Source organism: Pelophylax lessonae, assembly GCF_965119305.1.
Source record: "Pelophylax lessonae genome assembly, chromosome: 1".
NCBI classification, from domain to species: Eukaryota; Metazoa; Chordata; class Amphibia; order Anura; family Ranidae; genus Pelophylax; species Pelophylax lessonae.
Genome location: NC_138768.1, coordinates 498167388 through 498187371, shown reverse-complemented (window position 1 = coordinate 498187371; position 19984 = coordinate 498167388). Strand labels below are relative to the sequence as shown.

The 19984-nt window shown below is 41.9% G+C and overlaps 1 protein-coding gene across 2 annotated transcripts in view; it reads left to right on the top strand.

Moving 5' to 3' along the window:
- MKNK2 (MAPK interacting serine/threonine kinase 2) overlaps window positions 1-19984 on the top strand; it is a 186661-nt gene that overhangs the window by 63641 nt on the left and 103036 nt on the right. For both annotated transcript variants that reach the window (XM_082265327.1, XM_082265328.1), the window contains exons 3-4: window positions 5728-5815; window positions 9713-9814. In XM_082265327.1, the coding sequence (XP_082121453.1) occupies window positions 5728-5815; window positions 9713-9814 (190 nt within the window). The remainder of the gene's footprint in view (window positions 1-5727; window positions 5816-9712; window positions 9815-19984) is intronic.

Sequence of the window (19984 nt, the reverse complement as noted above, 5' to 3'; positions counted from 1 at the left end):
AGGTGCAGGAGGGGTTGCCATGTGTGATTTCCCTCCTTTCGCGCCTTACAGAGGAGCCTAGCGATGGTCAGATACCCGAGTGTGGCTGTAGGTATCTCGCAGTTCTGCTGCTTGGGCAGAGGTTGGCTTCTGTTCCAACACAAACTGTCTGACGTCTGTAGGAAAGATGTGCAAGAGTTGATCTCCAATCATAAGATCCTCCAGGGACTCAAAAGAAATGGCTTTCAAGCCTTTAGCCCACTGCCGGAATGTGGTGCGTAGGCGACTTACCACATCCATATATAAGTCCCCAGGCCCCTTTTGCAGGGACCTAAATCGCTTCCGGTACACTTCCGGGGTCAACTGGTATTTTTGGATGATCGCAGCCTTTATGGCCTCATAATCGCCATCCTGTGCTGTTGGCAATTTGACGTAAGCGTCCAGGGCCTTGCCTCGCAGCCCTGGCGTCAGGTACCGGGCCCACTGTGCTTGGGGCAGATGGTACTGACGGCAAGTCTTTTCAAACGACAGCAGATACACATCAATGTCACTGTCCTTTTCCATAGCTGAAAATTTGGCTGCCTGGCTTACAAGCAGAGAGGTGTCCCTGTGCTCTAGGGATCCGAGGTTCTGAGCCTGTCGCTGCGGCTGGAGCTTCGCCATCTCCAGTTCGTGCCGACGATTAGCCTCCCTCTGTGCAGCCTCTCTCTCAGCCTGACGTTCCGCAGCCTCTCTCTCAGCCCGGCGTTCCTCTCTCTCGGCCTGGCGTTCCGTAGCCTCTCTCTCAGCCTGACGTTCTGCAGCCTCTCTCTCAGCCTGGTGTTCCAGAAACTATATGTACGCCATAGGATCCACCTCCTTGATATTGTGTAGTGTTTCCTGCATTTGAGGAGAGTCTATGCTGGTTGCAGGCAATCTGGGGCTGGTCTGCTCATGCTGTGGCTTGGAGGTGACTTCCAGTGATACTCCAGTGTCAGTCTCTGCTTGCTCATCTTGCGAGGCCGTTCCTGAATCACTGGGCTCTGAAGTAACGGACATTCCTTCTCCTGGTTCCGCCAGGTTCTGGATTGCCTGCATATCATGCTCCTGCAGGGCATGAATCATTCCTTCACGGTTTTTGCCACTGGCGCCAAGTCCTCTCTATGTGCACTCTGCACTCAGATCACTTTTGCTCATTTTCTTATATTCCGATAAACCAGGCATGTTTGCAAGCAGAAAAGATAGAACAGAAAGCCGAGATAGGAAAGAGCTGTAGAAAGTAGAGGTTGCTGTATGTCTCTTTTAAAAAAACAAAAAAAATATGCATCGGCTTGTCTCTAAGGACTGTTTTCCACAAACGTTACAATCCTTCAGTGCAGAGCTAATTCCTAACAGTGCACTGAATGCTCTTAATGCAAGACTATCCCACCGCTGCCACCAATATGTGACGGTGGCGGGTATCAGATCCCTGCCCTTCTCACTAACTCGTGACCAAGGACCAGCCAATTTCACACCCTGCTGTCACTTGCGTAACAATGCCACTCTCAGCTGCACCCGGCACATAGATTTTCCAGCTTGCGGGACCACAATCTAGATGCCAGCAGGCTGAGAGCGATTGTCACGGGGCTAATTAAGCAATTAACCCTTTCACTGCCACCACCGTTACGTTATTATGAGCCAAGCGGACGCTCGTAATTTTAGAAATGCCAATTATGATTTTAGAATAATTGTCTGTAACACGCAATGTCACCACAGACAGGAATGTTCAGAGGATTTATTCTATACAGTAGCACTCTTCAAGAGGCAGGTCCGTTGTTAGTTTGCTTTAGGAGCTTAGGGACAAGTATACCACTTTTCAAAATAAAGTTTAATACTAAAAAGGTTAAAATTGGTGCAAATAAAATATTTACAGAAAAAGGTGTTTCAAAGAAATAGCAACATAATTCAGCAATTTAGAAGAAAAAGATATAGGATTGAGAAGTAAGAACACATGCAGTCAATGTCCTGAGTATTATCAGAGTTTCAGTAGCTGAACCAGGGTGATCGGTCCTCAAACTTGATAGATGTTTCTTTCTTGATGGTACATTAGAACTGTCTAACCCCATCTGCCTCACTCTTTTTCTCTGAGACCGCAGGGGGGTTTACCAGAGGTCCCTGACCAATAAACACAGCGTCCATGGGCAGCCCTAAGGTTTAGACAATACCAAGGAACCTCCCGTATAGACCGATTTATATCATAATTCATATCTCAAAATATGTAATGGTTACATTCTTAAAACTGCTAGTTTGTAACTCAGCATGTCATTTGGCTTTAATAGATATTAAATATGAATAACTTTATCATACAGGGAATATCTTATCGCTATTTTCTATTCTATATGTTATAGGGTGGTCATGCATGATCTCGTTATGTTCAGTATTTTATTTCTCATCCAAATATATACTTTCTAGAGACACATCTTGTTTGTGTTTAAAGTTATGAATTGGTGTGTGTATGTGTCCATTTTCCTAATGAACAGCTTGGCTGTGGTATTTACGACGCAGCTCTGACCAGCCTTAATGGACATCTGCTAGGATTTCTGTCTGTGCTTAAGATAAGGGATCTTTGAAGTGTCAGCTCTTTGAAGCCTCTGCATTCCTAAGTTAATTAAGGTAGGGAGGGGGGCTTTGTGAGTGAGTGGTCTCTAGTCTACCTGTCATGGCTGCTTTAAACAAAATGGTTGCTTGCGACAGCTTCCGTATCCAGTGCAGGATATCATTACAGTAAGTAGATGCTAGTGTGTTGATATTTCTTCATGTTCTTCATTGGTTTGGCTTAGCACGTATGAAGAATCTGTCTTCTGTAGCCAAGACTAATCTATACAAATGGGGGGATGAATACGAGGAGTACAGGATACAAATTAGATTTAGCTGCAAATCCCCAAACATGGTGCATATATAATAATTTGTGCAGAAGGTCGTTACAGGTTTCTTATGTCAGTAAAAGGGGTCAAACCGTTGACCAGTGAATGAAACTACACAAATACAAAACTGATGTTCCTGTGATGGTCCATTTGTGCAGACCAGAACAAAAATAATTACAGCATTACCTGTTGATGGGGAACTTTGCATCGCAAAAAGAGATGTTGGAATTAAAGTTTAGAATGGATTTATACCATTCTGTGTGCGTTTTTAGCACATTGTTAACAAACATACTGTACGAAACGTGCATTAATGGGTGGTTTTTTGCTCAATAGTAGGTCCTTTGACACATTAAAAAATGGACATGAAGTATTTTGGACAGTGCATGTCCCACAGATGGGCAATAATGCCATTTCAACCAGCACATATGGTGTACGTATGTTAATGTATGTTAAAATGCATAGGTGTAAATAGTCCCTCACACTTACATAGTTACATAGTTAGTGAGGCTGAAAAAAGACACCAGTCCATCCAGTTCAACCTATGATGTGTGTGTGCGTGTTCGCTTTTAACCGTACATTGTATACCCCTGTATGTTGTGGTCTTTAAGGTGTCCATCCAATAGTTTTTTGAAACTATCAATGCTCCCCGCTGATACGACTGCTTGCGGAAGAGAATTCCACATCCTTACCGCTCTTACAGTGAAGAACCCCTTACGCACTTTAAGGTTAAACCGCCTTTCCTCAAGTTTTAGTGAGTGGCCACGTGTCTTATTGTATCTCCTTTCTCTGAATAGTTTGTTCCTTATGCTAGGGTCGCCAGTACAGTATTTGTACATTGATATCATATCCCCCCTCAATCGTCTCTTCTCCAGAGAGAATAAGTTCAGTGCTTGTAGTCTTTCCTCATAGCTGATGTCCTCCATTCCCCTAATTATTTTTGTTGCCCTTCTCTGGACTTTCTCCAGTTCCAGCACATCCTTCCTGAGGACCGGTGCCCAGAACTGGACAGCATACTCCAGATGTGGCCGGACCAGAGTCTTGTAGAGTGGAAGAATAATCTCTTTATTTCTGGAGTGAATCCCCTTTTTTATACAACCCAGTATTCTGTTGGCTTTGCTTGCAGCGGCTTGGCATTGCATGCCACTTCCAAGCCTGTTGTCTACCAGTACCCCCAGGTCCCTTTCCATCCTAGACTCACCCAGAGGTTCCCCCCCTAGTGAGTAGCTTGCTTTCTGGTTTCTGGCCCCCAAGTGCATTACTTTACATTTTTCTACATTAAATCTCATCTGCCATGTAGTTGCCCACCCCGTTATTTTGTTCAGGTCCGCTTGTAAGGTTTCCACATCCTGCATAGAAGATATTGGCATGCCTAATTTAGTATCGTCTGCAAATACTGAGATTGTACTAGATATCCCCTCCTCTAGATCATTTATGAATAAATTAAACAGGATTGGTCCCAGGACAGAACCCTGGGGGACCCCACTTTCCACACCCGCCCAATCAGAGTACTCCCCATTAATCACCACCCTCTGGACTCTCCCCTGGAGCCAGTTCTCTATCCAGGTACTCACCTTATGGTCCATACCTACCTTCCTTAGTTTGTACAGTAAGCGTTTGTGGGGAACGGTGTCAAAGGCCTTTGCAAAGTCCAGATACACCACATCCACAGGCTTACCTTTATCTAAGTGGCAGCTCACTTCATCGTAGAAGGTTAATAGATTGGTTTGGCATGAACGATTTTTCATGAATCCATGCTGATTACTACTTATAATACCGTTATCATTACTAAAGTCTTGTATGTGGTCCCTTATCATCCCCTCCAAAATTTTGCAGACTACTGATGTTAGGCTGACCGGCCTATAGTTACCCGGGATATATCTCGGCCCCTTTTTAAATATTGGTACCACGTTGGCTTTTTTCCAATCAGCTGGCACCATACCTGTCTGTAAACTATCCTTAAAGATCAAGAATAATGGTCTGGCAATCACCTGGCTGAGCTCATTAAGAACCCTTGGGTGCAAGCCATCCGGTCCCGGGGATTTATTTATGTTAAGTTTCTCTAGTTTAGCTCTAAGTCTATCCTCTGTTAGCCATGGCGGCACTTCCTGAGGTGTATTATTTAGTTCGGCCTTACAAGTGGGGTTCGTGTAGCCCCCCGATTCCTTTTTGAAGACTGAAGAAAAGAAATTATTTAACACTTCCGCCTTTTCTCTGTCCTCAGTGGCCATTTTTCCTTTATCATCTTTTATGGGGCCAATGTGTTCTGGCCTCGCTTTCTTACTGTTTATATACTTAAAGAACTTCTTGGGGTTCTTTTTACTCTCCTCCGCTATATGTCTCTTGTGTTCTATTTTAGCCGCCCTGATTTCATCTTTACATTTCTTATTACACTCTTTGTAGTGCTTAAATGCTGCCAATGACACTCATATACAAACTCCTAACACTGAAATGTGTTTTGAATAATGACAGAAATTTTATGTGCCAACAAAATTTTATTGACGTTATGACCTCTTATAAAAAAGGCCTGTTTTCTTTTGGACCTCTGATGAAGGATATATGAACATTACAAAAGTACATCCACTCTCACCCTGCGCACACTGAGGTAAGAATTGTACCAGGACTGCTTATCTCTTAAACATGTCAATTCCACTAATAGTAATTCTAAGCCCTGTTACTATGTATGAATTTAAAACATTTGTGCCAGGGAGAAAACTGTTCTAATCCTTGGCTTCTCTTTGTTCTATTTATGATTATGTGGCTTTCAGATTTAATATGGGTATATGCTCCATTTGTGAATTCTCAACAATATGTATTGCTGCAGCGTGGTAGTGGTTCATTTTGAAAAATATGTTTTTCCTTGTTTTAGAATCAAAATCCCTTTGAGACAGAAGAATATGAAGGACAGTCCAGAAGCTTGGAGCCTGTGTTCAGTTTTGAATGCTCTTCGCGTCCTGGTAAAATATATTCTTTGCAATTGAGAGAATACACCTATTATAAAATATTACTAGCTAAAGTGTGCCTTTTTCAGAATAGGTAAGGTTTGTTACAGGAGGTTAGGATGGTGGCATCTGTGGTGATGAAAGAAGATGGACTTAAGTGGTTGTAAGTGCAGGAGTGATACCTGGCTGGGGGGACTGGGTGCAGGCACAGTTAAGAGGGGTAGTTTAAATGGTGTGGTGGGGGAAGCATTGAGAGAGCTTGGGTGGGTGGTGGTTGGGTAGAGGGATAGTGGTGGGTGACAGGGTTGGAGGAAGAGCAAATTGGTGAGAGCAGGGATGGATGGATATGGGATGGGGAGTGGGAGGGGTGCTGGAGTGTGGTGATGACGGGAGGTAGAGAGCCAAGAGTGAGGGTGGGGTGCGACAGAATTGTGAAAGGACATTGCAAGGTCAAATGATGAAAGTGGTGATGGTAGGGGGCAGCAGAGCAGAGGGAACATGGGACAGAGCAGAGCATGGGACAGAGCCTTGAGAGGCCAAGGAGGAATAGAAAGAGCAGGGGTACATGTCATGGTGGTGGTGGGGTAGGATGTTGAATGTTGTTGGTGGAGTTGCCTGAAAGGGGGAGGGGAGAAGGGGGTTAGGCAGCAAAGTGGTTGGGTCAGTGGTTGGCCCAGTGGTAGGCTACACTTATCAAACTTCTGCCTGCCAGCACTTTTTCTATGGTGGTCCTCCTTCTCCTTTTACAACATCATCAAGGCGAGAGAGAGGGCATGCATTAGAAGTGCTTGCAATTCTGTAAGGCCACGGTCAAGCTTCTACTCCCCAACAACTATGCATGGACTATATTGTAATATCAGTGCACAGGAAATATAAATGAATATATACTCCCCAGCATCTGATGTCACAATCCCCCCCCCCCCCCCCTGTCAAAAATGAAATATACAACCCCAAACTATGGCTACAAACACTGTCCAAGTATATAATAAATGTCCATGTAGTGGTAATTCTTACCAAATTAGGATTTTTCCCACAAATGTGTCAAATAAAGCGTTATCGGATACACTTTGATGTGTACCGTGTCTCCAGTTTCTCTTCCTTCTCTCCCTCAAACCATCATTGTGTTCAGTAAGAGAGCCATAAATAAACGATACGTATTTAGTGTAGTATATTAAATTTCACATAACCAAACCAAATTTTAATATGTTCACGTTTGAAATAAAAATGTGTGTGCCTCAAACCCAGTGCTCTTTCTTTGTACCTCTTCCTCCTCATGTCATCAGCTCTCATCCGTTGAACACTAATGCTGGCCATACACTATACGAAATATTGTTCAAACTCATTTTTGAAAAACGAACACTCGGCCGTGAGAGCAAAAAAAGCGCCATCATGTAATGACCGATAAATCGTTCAATGGACATACATGAATCCATTTTTTGTTTGTTTTTTCACATATACCTAGTGAAAACAGTTCGGACGAGAAACACATTAACCTTTCAATTTATCGTTCGTTCGGCAGAAAATTTCCAAACTTTTTGTTTTGCCTCAAAAACGTCACAACCGATTTTTTGATTTTTCATATAGTGTATGGCCAGCATAAGTCTTGCACATGTTATATGTTTTCCACCAAATAACTCCCACCAACATTCCCAGTCACCGCTGATTTAGCAAGAATACAAAGTAGCTAAAATAGTGTATTTCCTTCAAACAATGCTCATATTCCATATATGTATGTTCTCACATATGCTTACATGCGTAAGATGATAAACTATGGGGTTTATTTACTAAAGGCAAATCTACTGTGCATTACAAGTGCACTTGAAAGCGTGGCTGTAGATCTGAGGGGGACATGCAAGGAAAATAAAAAAACAAATGTTTGCTTGGACATGTTTGGATGATAGAAAGCAGAGCTTCCCCTCATTTCAGATCTTCTCCTCAGATCTACAGCGACTGCACTTCCAAGAGCACTCGTAGTGCACAGTGATTTGCCTTTAGTAAATCCACCCATATGTGTAGCCGAATTCCAAAATGGCCACCATGTTTCTTTCCGGTGTGTGTCTGACATCACTTGCTAAGGAAGAGATTTCAGGTGCACGTTGGAAGTGGCCATTTTGGAATTGGGCTACTCATGGTTTATGGTTTTACCTACATATGTAAGCATATAGGCAAGATGCACATCAAAGTGTATCCCATAATGCTTTATTTGACCCATATGTGTGTGGGGTCTTAATATCTGGTGAGTATTTAAAATGAAAACACCACTACGTGGACTTTGATTGTATACCTGGACAGTTTATGTAGTGCTGGTGTGGGATTGTATATGCACGTGCAAGCCCTGCTGTGGAGGTGATCATTGATGAATGCCAACCTGTACGGCCACTACTACCACTCATACACATAATTGTGCAGCCATGTTTCTGACATTAAAATATGTTATCGAGATCCCATGCATTTTGCAGTAGTAGCTGTAAAGAATGGCGACTACCAGACATCCACAAAATTTTGCCAGCATATTAATAGCAGCTTCTCAGGATCGCAGGAGTGAAACCAACTCAGATTTTACACCAGTTTACGCATGCTTGGGCAAAGAGCAATATTTTTTTCCTGTAAGTAGGTGAGGATATTGCATGCATAACATTGATGCAAGAACATTCCAGATTAAACCACACATGCTCAGTCAGTCTATCAGGAAACCAGAATCAATATGCACATCAAAGCACTGCAAGGCCCATTTTTTTACTTTCAACACATCAACTTTAGGGACAACAAGTCTATTTTCAGATGCCATTGTAATAAGATAATCAATAATTTTCACTCAACCTGTCAGTGGTCATAAAGTTATGGGTGATCGCTATATAATGGGCTTAAACAGTATTAAACCCAAAAGCTAACATATATTATATTGTAGTTTACCAATTCATAGATGTAATGAGTGCATTCATTTTATTTTTTAGGCTTTCTTTCTTCTATTTTCATCTGCTGATCTAGCTAGAAAGTGTTGTTTTTCAAAAGCACAAGTTCTCCAGCAGAATGTATCAGTTTACATGGGTGAGACAAACCATTTAACACTGGCAGGGGAGCCTAAAACGATCAGCTATTATTTATTCGTGAGAAACCTTTATCCCAAAGAAAATACCGTTGCTGTAACTGGTTGTACAACTGCAGTGTGAGTTCAATTTGTTAGTGTGTTTAAATCTGCTAGTATACCTAACACTCCCCTCCCCCCAGACTGACAATGTTGCTGTCCAAGGATGCCTAATACAGAAGGTGTGTAAGGCCTCTTTCACACGGGCGCACAGCTTCAGCTTCTGCTCAGCGGGGGATCGATCCGCGGATCCCCGCTGAGCAGGCGGATGACAGCTCCATCTCCGCTCCGTGTGCAGAGAGACGGAGCTTTCAGATCCCGCTGTCCTCAATGGGGAGATCGGATGAGAACGGACTGCCTGTCCATTCTCATCCCATCCCATCCTATCCGATCCTCCAGACAGATGGAAAATAGGGTTTCCATCCGTCCGGATTTCACAGACAGGATCGGATCGGAGAGCAGCGGGTGAAAGGGGCCTTACTGGCCAGATCACCAGGTGAAAACAGAGGAAAAAAAGCTAAAGAAAAGAAAACTGATGCAGCCACTACATGTAATGATTGGTAAGCTACAATATATTACATTTTTGGTTTAGCGTTTAATACTGCGTTAATGTGCCTTATCAGTTATGACCATGTTACGATGTACTTTTACTTTTTTGTTTCTGTATTACTTGAAAAATGGCAGTACAAATTCAATGACACCTCAAGTCCAGACACTTTAACCCCCTTCTAGTCCTGTTTTATAGACATTCATCCTCAAGTTTGAAGGGACCACTATATTTGGCCTTTTTAAAAAAATAAATAACATTTTGTTTGTTCCTCCCAAAGATTTACCATCTAGTGCTCCCATTGATATTCCTGATGCCAAAAAGAGAACAAAGAAGAAAAAGCGATGCAGAGCAACTGACAGCTTTTCTGGACGATTTGAAGGTCATTATTTTATTTAAAATACATTTCATAGAGATAATGTGTGTGCATATTTGAAATACAATTTTATATATAGTGGTTCTTTAACACAGTAAGTATTTGTTTTTCACACAAGTATACTGAGAACCAAGTTAAAGTAGTCAAAAACATTTTACTACCACATGGAGAGGGTAAAGTACATGGGTATTAGATAGGAGACGATGATGCACGGTTAAAGGATATTTTGGTAAATGGGAAAATTTGCACTTTGTTTGATTTACAATTAAAAATGAATTGGAAGGTGGATGAATGGCACTATTGCCAGCTAAAACACTTTGTGGCTTCGCTACCTCACCCACTGAGAACAGAAAAAGAGTTACTTCCTTTCGAACAGATTTGTTCATCAGAAAAGGTAATGAATAACATATCGAATATTTATAAAATTTTGGTGGCAATAACGGGGCCGGCAGTGCCGCCATTTATAGGAAAATGGGAAAAGGAACTGGGTACACGAGGAGAAGATTTTCACATGGAAAAGAGTCTGAGGCTGGTGCATAATTCGGCAGTAGATGTTAATACTGCAGAAATTAACTATAAATGTATAGCTAGGTGGTATAACACACCGGATGTAGTACACAAGTTCCAGCCCGAGGGTGGAATAGATAATGGGATTGGGAATGGTTTTTATTTATTGTGTATGTCATATTTTTTCTCAGATGATTATGTCCTTTGGGAAATTTAATAGATAATGATGATAAAGTATAAATTTGGAAAATAATAAAGAAATATATATATAAAAAAAAAAAAAAACATTTTACTTATGCATCTATTTATTAACCACTTAAGCCCCGGAGGATTTGGCTGCTCAAAGACCAGACCCCTTTTTTCAACTTTGCACTGCGTGACTTTAACTGACAATTGCGCAGTCATGCAATGCTGTACCCAAATGAAATTTACGTCCTTTTTTCCCACAAACAGAGCTTTCTTTTGGTGGTATTTGATCACCTCTGCGCTTTTTTATTTTTTGCGATATTAATAAAAAAAGAGCGAAAATTTCGAGAAAAAATGACATTTTCAACTTTGTCTTTTAAAAAATGTCTTTGACAAAAAAAATCTCAATGAGCGTATTTTTATTGGTTTGCGCAAAATTTATAGCGTCTACAAACTATGGTGGGGTAAACAAGGCTGCAAACCGATGATTGAAGTGGTCTACGAGGGGCCGAATTTTGTGGAGCCGGTCATATTCAGGGTCTCCCCGAGGACGACAGATTTCATTGTCGTTGAAATGCATAAATCGCAGAATTTGCTCTTATCTCACCCTGGACATGGAGGCAGAGTACACGCGCATATGGTGAATTGGGCTAGTGGACCAATATAGCAGCAATTGTTGTGCATATAAATTTGATTGATCCACAATAGATCTGAAAAGATCTTCCGTGAAGAACCGCTCATAAGAATTCAGGGGCGTAAAATTGGCTGTTTCCACGTGTATTCCAGGTTGGACAGTGAATGGGGGAAGTACTGGCGCTGTAGTATCAGTTGGTTGCCAATTGGGATATGCCAGCACATCAGGGAGGGCACTATGGGCTCTACGGGCCTGTCTTCGAATACGCGGTGGCTGCGGGCCACTACTTGTGCTAGCCACCGGACCAGCTTCAAGTGCACTTATGGGAATCGCCACGTTACGAGCACCCTGCGATTCCTGCACCTCAGCAACTCCAGAATGGGGTCCGGTACGCCTGGTTCTAACAGGGACCCATCAGAGCTATCTGTCAGGGAGCTGCTGCTCACTTCAGGTTTGTATACTGACCCTAAATCTGCCAGTGAGGCTTCCCCTTCGCTCTCATCTGACATGGTCAGTATACTGTAAGCCTCTGCACTACTGTACCACCGTTTGGTCATTTTAGTAACTAAATTTAATGGTACAGTAGTGTGACTCACAGGTAAAAAAAAGCACCTGGTTGTCAAGGACTATTTCAACCGCTACCAAAAAAAACTGCTAATGCTAGCAGGGATCAGGCCTGACTCTGCTAACACAGCGGTTTTGTGTGTTGTGTTTTTTTGTAAGTGACAGTAATCTATTGATTACTGCACTTGGCTGGGTGGGGTGGGCTGGGAGGAGGAGTTAAAAGCAGGTGCTGGCAGGAATCAGTGCTGATCGTGAAAACACAGCGTTATGGGAACTCTAAACTATGGGGACGCTAGTATAGTTCTGATCAGATCAGATATTGATCTGTTCAAACACTATACTAGTAATGGAAGTGTATGTGTGTGTGTGTGTGTGAGTGTGTGTGTGGTAATCAAGGGGTTATTTCTAACTATGCGCTGGGGATCTGCGCTAAACCTACTTGGGACAGAAAATAATTTGCTAGCGCTAACTCAAGTCACAATCACACTAATACAAAAATACAGTAAACCACTATATTACCTGTGTATTAGTGTGCAATGTGACAGGGAGGAAGGGGTTAACTGGGGGTGATCAGGGGGTTAAATCTTTATTGGGGGGGTGGTGGGTATCCTAACCATAAAGGGAACGGCCGCAAGCGCTAAACCTGGTCACAAGTCACACTGATACAGGTATATAGGAAACTGCTATATACTGTATGCAGTGTGGGCTGTGACTGGGGGGTGTGGGGGTTAACTGGGGGGATCAGGGGGTTAAATATTTATTGGGGGGGTGGCGGTGACCCTAAACCTCCTTGGAACAGAAACTAACTTGCTAGCGCTAACTCAAGTCACAATCACACTAATACAAAATACAATTAAACACTATACTACCTGTGTATAGTGTGCATTGTGACAGGGGGGAAGGGGTTAACTGGGGGTGATCAGGGGGGATCAGGGGGTTAAATCTTTATGGGGGGGGTGGCGGGTATCCTAAGTATAAAAGGAAGGGCCGCAAGCGCTAAACCTGGTCACAAGTCACACTTATACGGCTATATAGGAAAATGCTATATACTGTATACAGTGTGTGTTGTGACAGGGGGTGTAGGGGGGATCCCTAAACCTCCTTGGGACAGAAACGAACTGGCTAGCGCAAATTCAAGTCACAATCACACTAATACAAAATACAGTAAAACACTATATTACCTGTGTGTGTATTAGTGTGCAATGTGACGGGGGAAGAGATTACCTGGGGGTGATCAGGGGGGATCAGGGGGTTAAATCTTTATTGGGGGGGGGTGGTGGGTATCCTGAGTGTAAAAGGAAGGGCCGCAAGTGCTAAACCTGGTCACAAGTCACACTTATACGGGTATATAGGAAAATGCTATATACAGTATACAGTGTGTGTTGTGACAGGGGTGTAGGGGTTATCTGGGGGGGGGGGGCGATCGGGGGTGAAATGTGCCTATCTAAGTGTGTGTGGGTGTGCTGGTGCAGTACTCACAGTTTTATCTGCTCTCTCCTCTCGATGAGTCCAAAAAGGATCATGGGAGGGGAGAGCGGGTCTTTTCTGTGCCTGTGTTTACATTACACAGGCACAGAACGGTATCTGATTGGGCCGGACTGATCAACAGGTCCAGGCCAAAAATCATTGGCCTGGACCTGATGACTGATCGGTTCTGAACCCAATCAGATCATCAGCGTTGCCGGGGGCGAGCGGGAACGAGCAACGTAGCGGTATGTCACTTTGCCTGCAGGGGGCTGACTGCTGCAGTATATAGTCGTGCGGCAGTCGGCAAGTGGTTAAGGACAATGATCCAAAGTTACATATTTGTGTGTGTGGAAAAGCATGTGAAAGGCCAATGCGGTGCCTATATTTAAAAAGGGATTAAAGTCTACCAAGTAACTGCAGACCTGTTAGTTTAACTTCCATAGTTGGGAATATTCTAATAAGAGACAACATAGATGATATTTTCCTAGAAGAAAATATTTTAACCAATAGACTGCATGGATTCATGAAAGACAGAAGTTGTCAAACAAATATGATTTCTTCTAATGAGGAGGTAAAGGGTTGGCTGTGAGTATAGCATACGGAACTGGTTAAAGGGGCGTGTCCAAAGGGTGGTAATAAATAACGCATACTCGGACTGGTCAGGGGTGGTAAGTGGGGTCCCCCAAGGCTCAGTTCTGGGTCAAATTTTGTTCAATTTATTCATAAATAGCATTGAGGACGGGATCAGTAGCTCAATCTCAGTTTTTTCAGATGTCACAAAATTGGGCAGGGCAATAACTTCACATCGTGAGGCAGAAATCTTACAGGATGACCTGAACAAAATAACAGAGTGGGCAACTACATGGCAAATTAGGTTTAATGTGGATAAGTGCAAGATTTTGCACTTAGGGACTAATAACATAAAAACAAAAAACATGCTAGGGGAGGAACCTCTGGGGATATCAAAAACGGAGAAAGATCTGGGGGTCTTAGTAGAAGATAGACTTAGCAATAGCATGCAATGTCAAGCTACAGCTGCCAAAGCCGGCAGAATATTTGCATGCATAAGGAAGGGGATGTATTCCAGAGACAAAACTATAATCCTACCACTTTTTAAAACACTGTTCCAACCACATCTGGAGTATTCTGTCCAGTTCTGGTCGCCAGTCCTCAGAAGGGATGTGTTGAAGCTAGAGAGAGTACAGAGAAGGGCAACAAAACTTATTGGGGGTTTAGAGGACCTTAATTACGAAGAGCGTTTAGAAGTGCTTGATTTATTCTCCCTGGAGAAGAGACGCGTGAGAGGGGACATGATAGCAATTTTCAAATACCTCACCGGTGATCAGAGCATAGAAAAAAACGATTCAGTCGCAAGGAATGCATGAGGACACAAGGCCATACAATGCATTTAGAGGAGAAGCGTTTTAACCTCAGGCTACGCAGGGGGTTCTTTACAGTAAGGGCTACAAGACTGTGGAATTCTCTGCCACAAATGGTAGTAACTGCGGGGAGTATGGCTACTTTTAAAAGACTCTTGGACATACATCTCAAGGATCAAAACATTCAGGGGTATGAGAAATGATTCACACCTATACAGGTTGAACTGGATGGACTATTGTCTTTATTCAACCTCGACTACTATGGAACTATGTAACATACTTGGATTTTGTAAAAGCATTTGATACAGTTCCCCACACATGGCTAGGATAAAGTCTACTGGCTTGCAAAAATCCAACTGCCGAAAAGATCGAATTCAGAGAGTAATGGTTAATGATTTATACTCTGAATGGTCTAAGGTTCTTAGTGGTGAACCCCAAGGTTCAGTGTTGGGACCCTTACTTTTTAATACAGTGGGGAAAATAATTATTTGATCTCCTGCAGATTTTGTAAGTTTGCCCACTTATAAAGAAATTAAGGGTCTATATTTTTTATCATAGGTGTATTTTAAATGATAGAGACAGAATATCAACAAAAATCCTGAAAAAAACACACGATACAACAGTTTAAGTTGAGTTGCAGTTCAGTGATCAAAACAAGTAATTGATCCCCAAGCAAAAACATTACTTAGTACTTGGTGGAAAAACCCTTGTTGGCAAGTACAGAAGTAAGATTTTTTTTTTGTAGTTGGTTAACAGGTTTTCACCCATTTAGGAGGTATTTTGGTCCATTCTTCTTTACAGCACTTCTCTAAATCCTTAAGGTTCCTTGGCTGTCGCTTGGCAACTCAAACTTTTAGCTTCCTCCATAAATGTTCGATAGGATTAAGGTCTGGAGACTGGATAGGCCACTCCCTGACCTTAATGTGCTTCTTCTTGAGCCACTCCTTTGTTGCCTTGGAGGTATGGTTTAGGTCATTGTCATGCTTGAAGACCCATCTTCAGTGTTCTTGCTGAGGGAAGAAGGTTCTCATCCTGGATTTTACAATACATGGCCCCGTCCATTGGCCCCTTAATGCGGCAAAGTTGGCCTGTATCTTTAGCAGAGAAACAGCCCCAAAGCATAATGTTTCCATTATGACTGTAGGGATGGTGTTCATAGGGTCATAGTCTCATAGGGTCATAGGGTCATTTTGCTTCCTCCAAGCACGGTGAGTTGAGTTAATGCCAAAGAGCTCAATTTTGGTCTCCTCTTACCACAGCACTTTCTCCCAATCCTTCTCTGAATCATTTAGATGTTTATTGGCAAACTTCAGACGGGCCTGTACATGTGCCTTTTTTGAGGTGGGGGACCTTGCAGGCATTGCAGGATTTCAATCCATGGCAGCATATTGTGTTATCAATGGTTTGTTTGGTGACTGTGGTCCCAACTGCCTTAGGATCATTCACAAACTCCTCCTGTGTAGTTTTGGGCTGATCCCTCACCTTTCCCATGATCATCCTTACCCCATGAGGCAAAATCTTGCATGAAGCTCCAGACTGAGGGTGATTGATGGTTTTGTATTTCTTCCATTCGCAAATAATCGCTCCAACAGTTGTCTCCTTCTCACCAAGCTTATTGCTTGTAGCCCATTTCGGACTGTGCAGGTCTACAATCTTGTCCCTGATGTCTTTTGACAGCTCTTTGGTCTTGCCCATGATGGTGGGTTTGAATGGAAGAAAGAGATTCTGTGAACAGGTGTCTTTTATACACATAACGGTTTGTCGTTAGGAGCACCTTCTTGAATTGACAGGGCTAATCTGTCATGAGCACATACTGAAGCCATTCTGTGGGAGCCATCATTTTTGTTGGTTGGTAGGGGATCAAATGCTTATTTTACTTACTGCAAATCTATAGCATTTGTATGGTTTTCTGGATTTTTGATTGATCTATCTATATCGTTAGAAATACAACTTTGATAACAATTCCAGACCCTACAATTCCAGACCCTACATTTCTTTGTAAGTCGGCAAACGAACAAAATCTGCAGGGGATCCTATAATTATTTTGCCCCACTGTATATTTTTAAATGATATAGAGTCTGGGCTTAATAGTACAAGTCTCTGCAGATGACACATGATGTCTCCAACTTACAAGCCAACCTCAATGCACTGTTTAATTTGGCAACTATGTGGCAAATGAGGTTTATTGTTGATAAATGTAAAGTTATGCACTTGGGGGCTAAAAATATGCATGTATCATACATACTAGGAGGAGAACAACTGAAGGAGTGAATGGTGGAGACGAATCTGGGTGTTTTGGTAGATTATAGGCTTAACCACCTCAAGTCCAGACACTTTAACCCCCTTCAATTTTCAGCTTTTTTTTTTTTTTTTTTACATTTTTCAGTACAAAAGCAAGGGAAAAAGGAAAGTATAGAGAAGGCAGTGGAAATATGTAAATCAGGTAAGGCGAAACTGTAAAGAACAGGGGAGTCCAACATTTTACCATTTGCAAAAACAAGCTATAAGACCTTATAACGATAAAGTCCAAAGAAAAAAGACCGAAAATTTTGATTTCTTTTTAGAAATTTTATTTTCAAATTTTAAATAAATGATCTTTCTTCATAAATTTAGGCCAACATGTATTTTGCTACATTTCTTTGGAAAAAAATAACCTAAATCAGTGTGTTATTTAATATGTGTGAAAGTTATAGAGTCTACAAACTATGACATAGATAATTGAAAATTGATCAGTCCTAATGTACAGTCCTGATGTACTCACCGCCTATCTCATTTCTTTAAATTAAAGATTAATTAAATTAGAGATTAAAATGCCATGACAGTAAAAAAATCCCCCAGATTACCTCTTTTTGGAAAATAGACAGTCCATGGTATTTAGCATGGTTAGTTTTTTGAAGTTGTAATTTTTGTCACAGTTTTTTGGAAAATGAAAAAATTAAAGTCAGTGGAAATGATCTCAGGGACAGAAATTGCTCATTGCTCAAGGAACCCCTAGCAACCCCTGGAGGAATCCTGTTTGAAAAACCCTGGCCTAGACACATAGAAGGGCCCAAAATCCAAGGAGTACCTTCAGACATTCCAGGGACATAAATTATGCATCTAATTTCCTGACTGCTTATCACATTTTTGGAGACCGTGGAGCACCAGGACAGTGGAAACACTCACAAAATTACCCATTTTGTAAAGCAAACACTCCAGTTATTTTTCTGAAAGACATAACGAGTCTTATGAAAACTTCATTTTTTACACACGTTTTTGAAAAATGTAGGAAAGCAAATGAAAATGTATTTTTTTACATCAAGTTGTCAATTAATAAGATATTTCTAACAAACAGCATAAACATACTTAGAAATACACCCCAAAACACATTCTGCTACTCCTCCAAAGTATTGCAGTACCACATGCATGAGACTTTTTTCATAGCCTAGCTACACAGAGGGACTCAGAAACCAAGGAACACCTCCAGGCTTTCTAGGGGTGAAAATTACACCTCTCAAAATAAATAGATTTTTGAGAGTAAACACCCCAAGGTAATTTTTAAGAGGCATTTTTGCCACATTTTTGGAAAATGCAGTTAGAAAATGAAAATAAACCTGTTTTTACCCAAAGTTGCCAGTTTAATAAGATATTTCACACATGCAGCATTGCTGTAGAATTGCACCACAAAACACATTCTGCTACTCTTCCCGAGTATGGTGATAGCACATATGTGTGAGACTTTTCCACAGCCTAGCCACAAAGAGAGGCCCAAAATCGAAGGAGCAGCTTAAGGCTTGCTAGGGGCATAAGTTAAGAACCTAATTTCCTGACTACCTATTAAATTTTTGGAGGCCCAAGGACAATGCAAACAATTGGGGACACTGGTACTGGAATGGCAGTGATCAGGACAATGGTATGGGTTATGGCGGTGATCAGGACATTGGTATGGGGGTGATGAGGACGCTTATATAGGTTATGGTGGTGTTCAGGACGCTGGTATGGGATATAGTGGTTATCAGGACGCTAGTATTAGGTATTGCGGTGATCAGGATGCTGATTTGGCTGTGATCAGGACGCTGGAATTGGGTATAGCGGTGATCAGGATACTAACATGGGTTTTGGCGGTGATCAGGACACTGGTATGGGTTACGGCGGTGGTCAGTGCGCTAATTTGGGTTATGGCAGTGATCAGGACCCCGGTATGGGGTATAGCCGTGACTAGGATGCTGGTATGGTGTATGGCAGTGTTTCTGTGAGCACTGGAGACACTGGGACCGGTAACAGGAGGCTGGCTGCCTTTTTCCCCCCCTCTAGATGGACTTGTCTTTTTTCAGCCAGACTAACTAAGTAACTGTGTAATTTAATATAATCAATGGAATAATTAAAAAGTGTGCGTGTTGGACGCATGCATTATTGAGTCTGTTTACAACAAGACGGTGCTGTAGTACACAAAACATACATTGGTGTGCTGCAATGCCATTCATTTTGAATTGCACCTCAATGCACCATCAGAATGCAATGTGGGCTGCACTGTAGCACAATGCACAGTATCCTGAACATTGTACTTTCCCCCCCAAAAAAATTGCAATTTTTCCAAGATTCTGGTACACACTCATTTTGAATGTCATGAATCTATGCCCTGTGTTAAATGACCTAATGTGCATTGCAGAGAACTGCATTTTGGTGCGAATTGACCCTTAAAACAATTCTGAGCTTTAACAAAGTAATTTTTCCAACAACACAGTTTTTTGGGGACCCCAAAAACGGGTTATTATGCTCACCTAGCTAAAAAGTGTTACAAATGTATTTCTTAAAAATTTGAACTCTACCACTCCAGTACTCTAGAAGATCTTAAAGAATACCAGACTAACATCTAAAGCCTCTCTTGCATTGGCGAATGTCAGGGTTCATAAGCCTACCATCAGGAGAATAGGGAACAATGATCTGCACGTCTGAATTGCAAGGAAAAGGCCACTACTATCCAAAAGGGATGTTCTGTATACCTATAGTTTGCTAAAGACCATAAAGTTATGGTAAGTTTAGAAGGCTATTGGAAGAATGTATTGTGGAGGAATTAGGCCCAAATTAGAATTTTTGAACTTTAATTAAAAGTGGTATGATCTGTAAAAGGCAAACACTGCATACAAGAATAGAAACCTTATTGCGTCTAGGAAACCTGGTATAGCAGTTTCATGGAATGGGCCTGCATGTCTGCCTCTGGCCAGGATGTCTTGCTATCATTGATGGAATTATAAATTTCAAACTGTACCAACAAGTCCTGCAAGCAAATGTCAGGGTATCTGTACATTACCTAAAGCTTAAAGTGGTGTTTTACCCAAAAGCAAAAATGTATTATATTGCAGTTTACCAATTCCTAAATGTAATAGCTCCATTTGTTGTCTTTTTTAGGCTTTCTTTCCCTTTATTTTAACCTGGTTATCCAACCAGCAAATCTGTTAT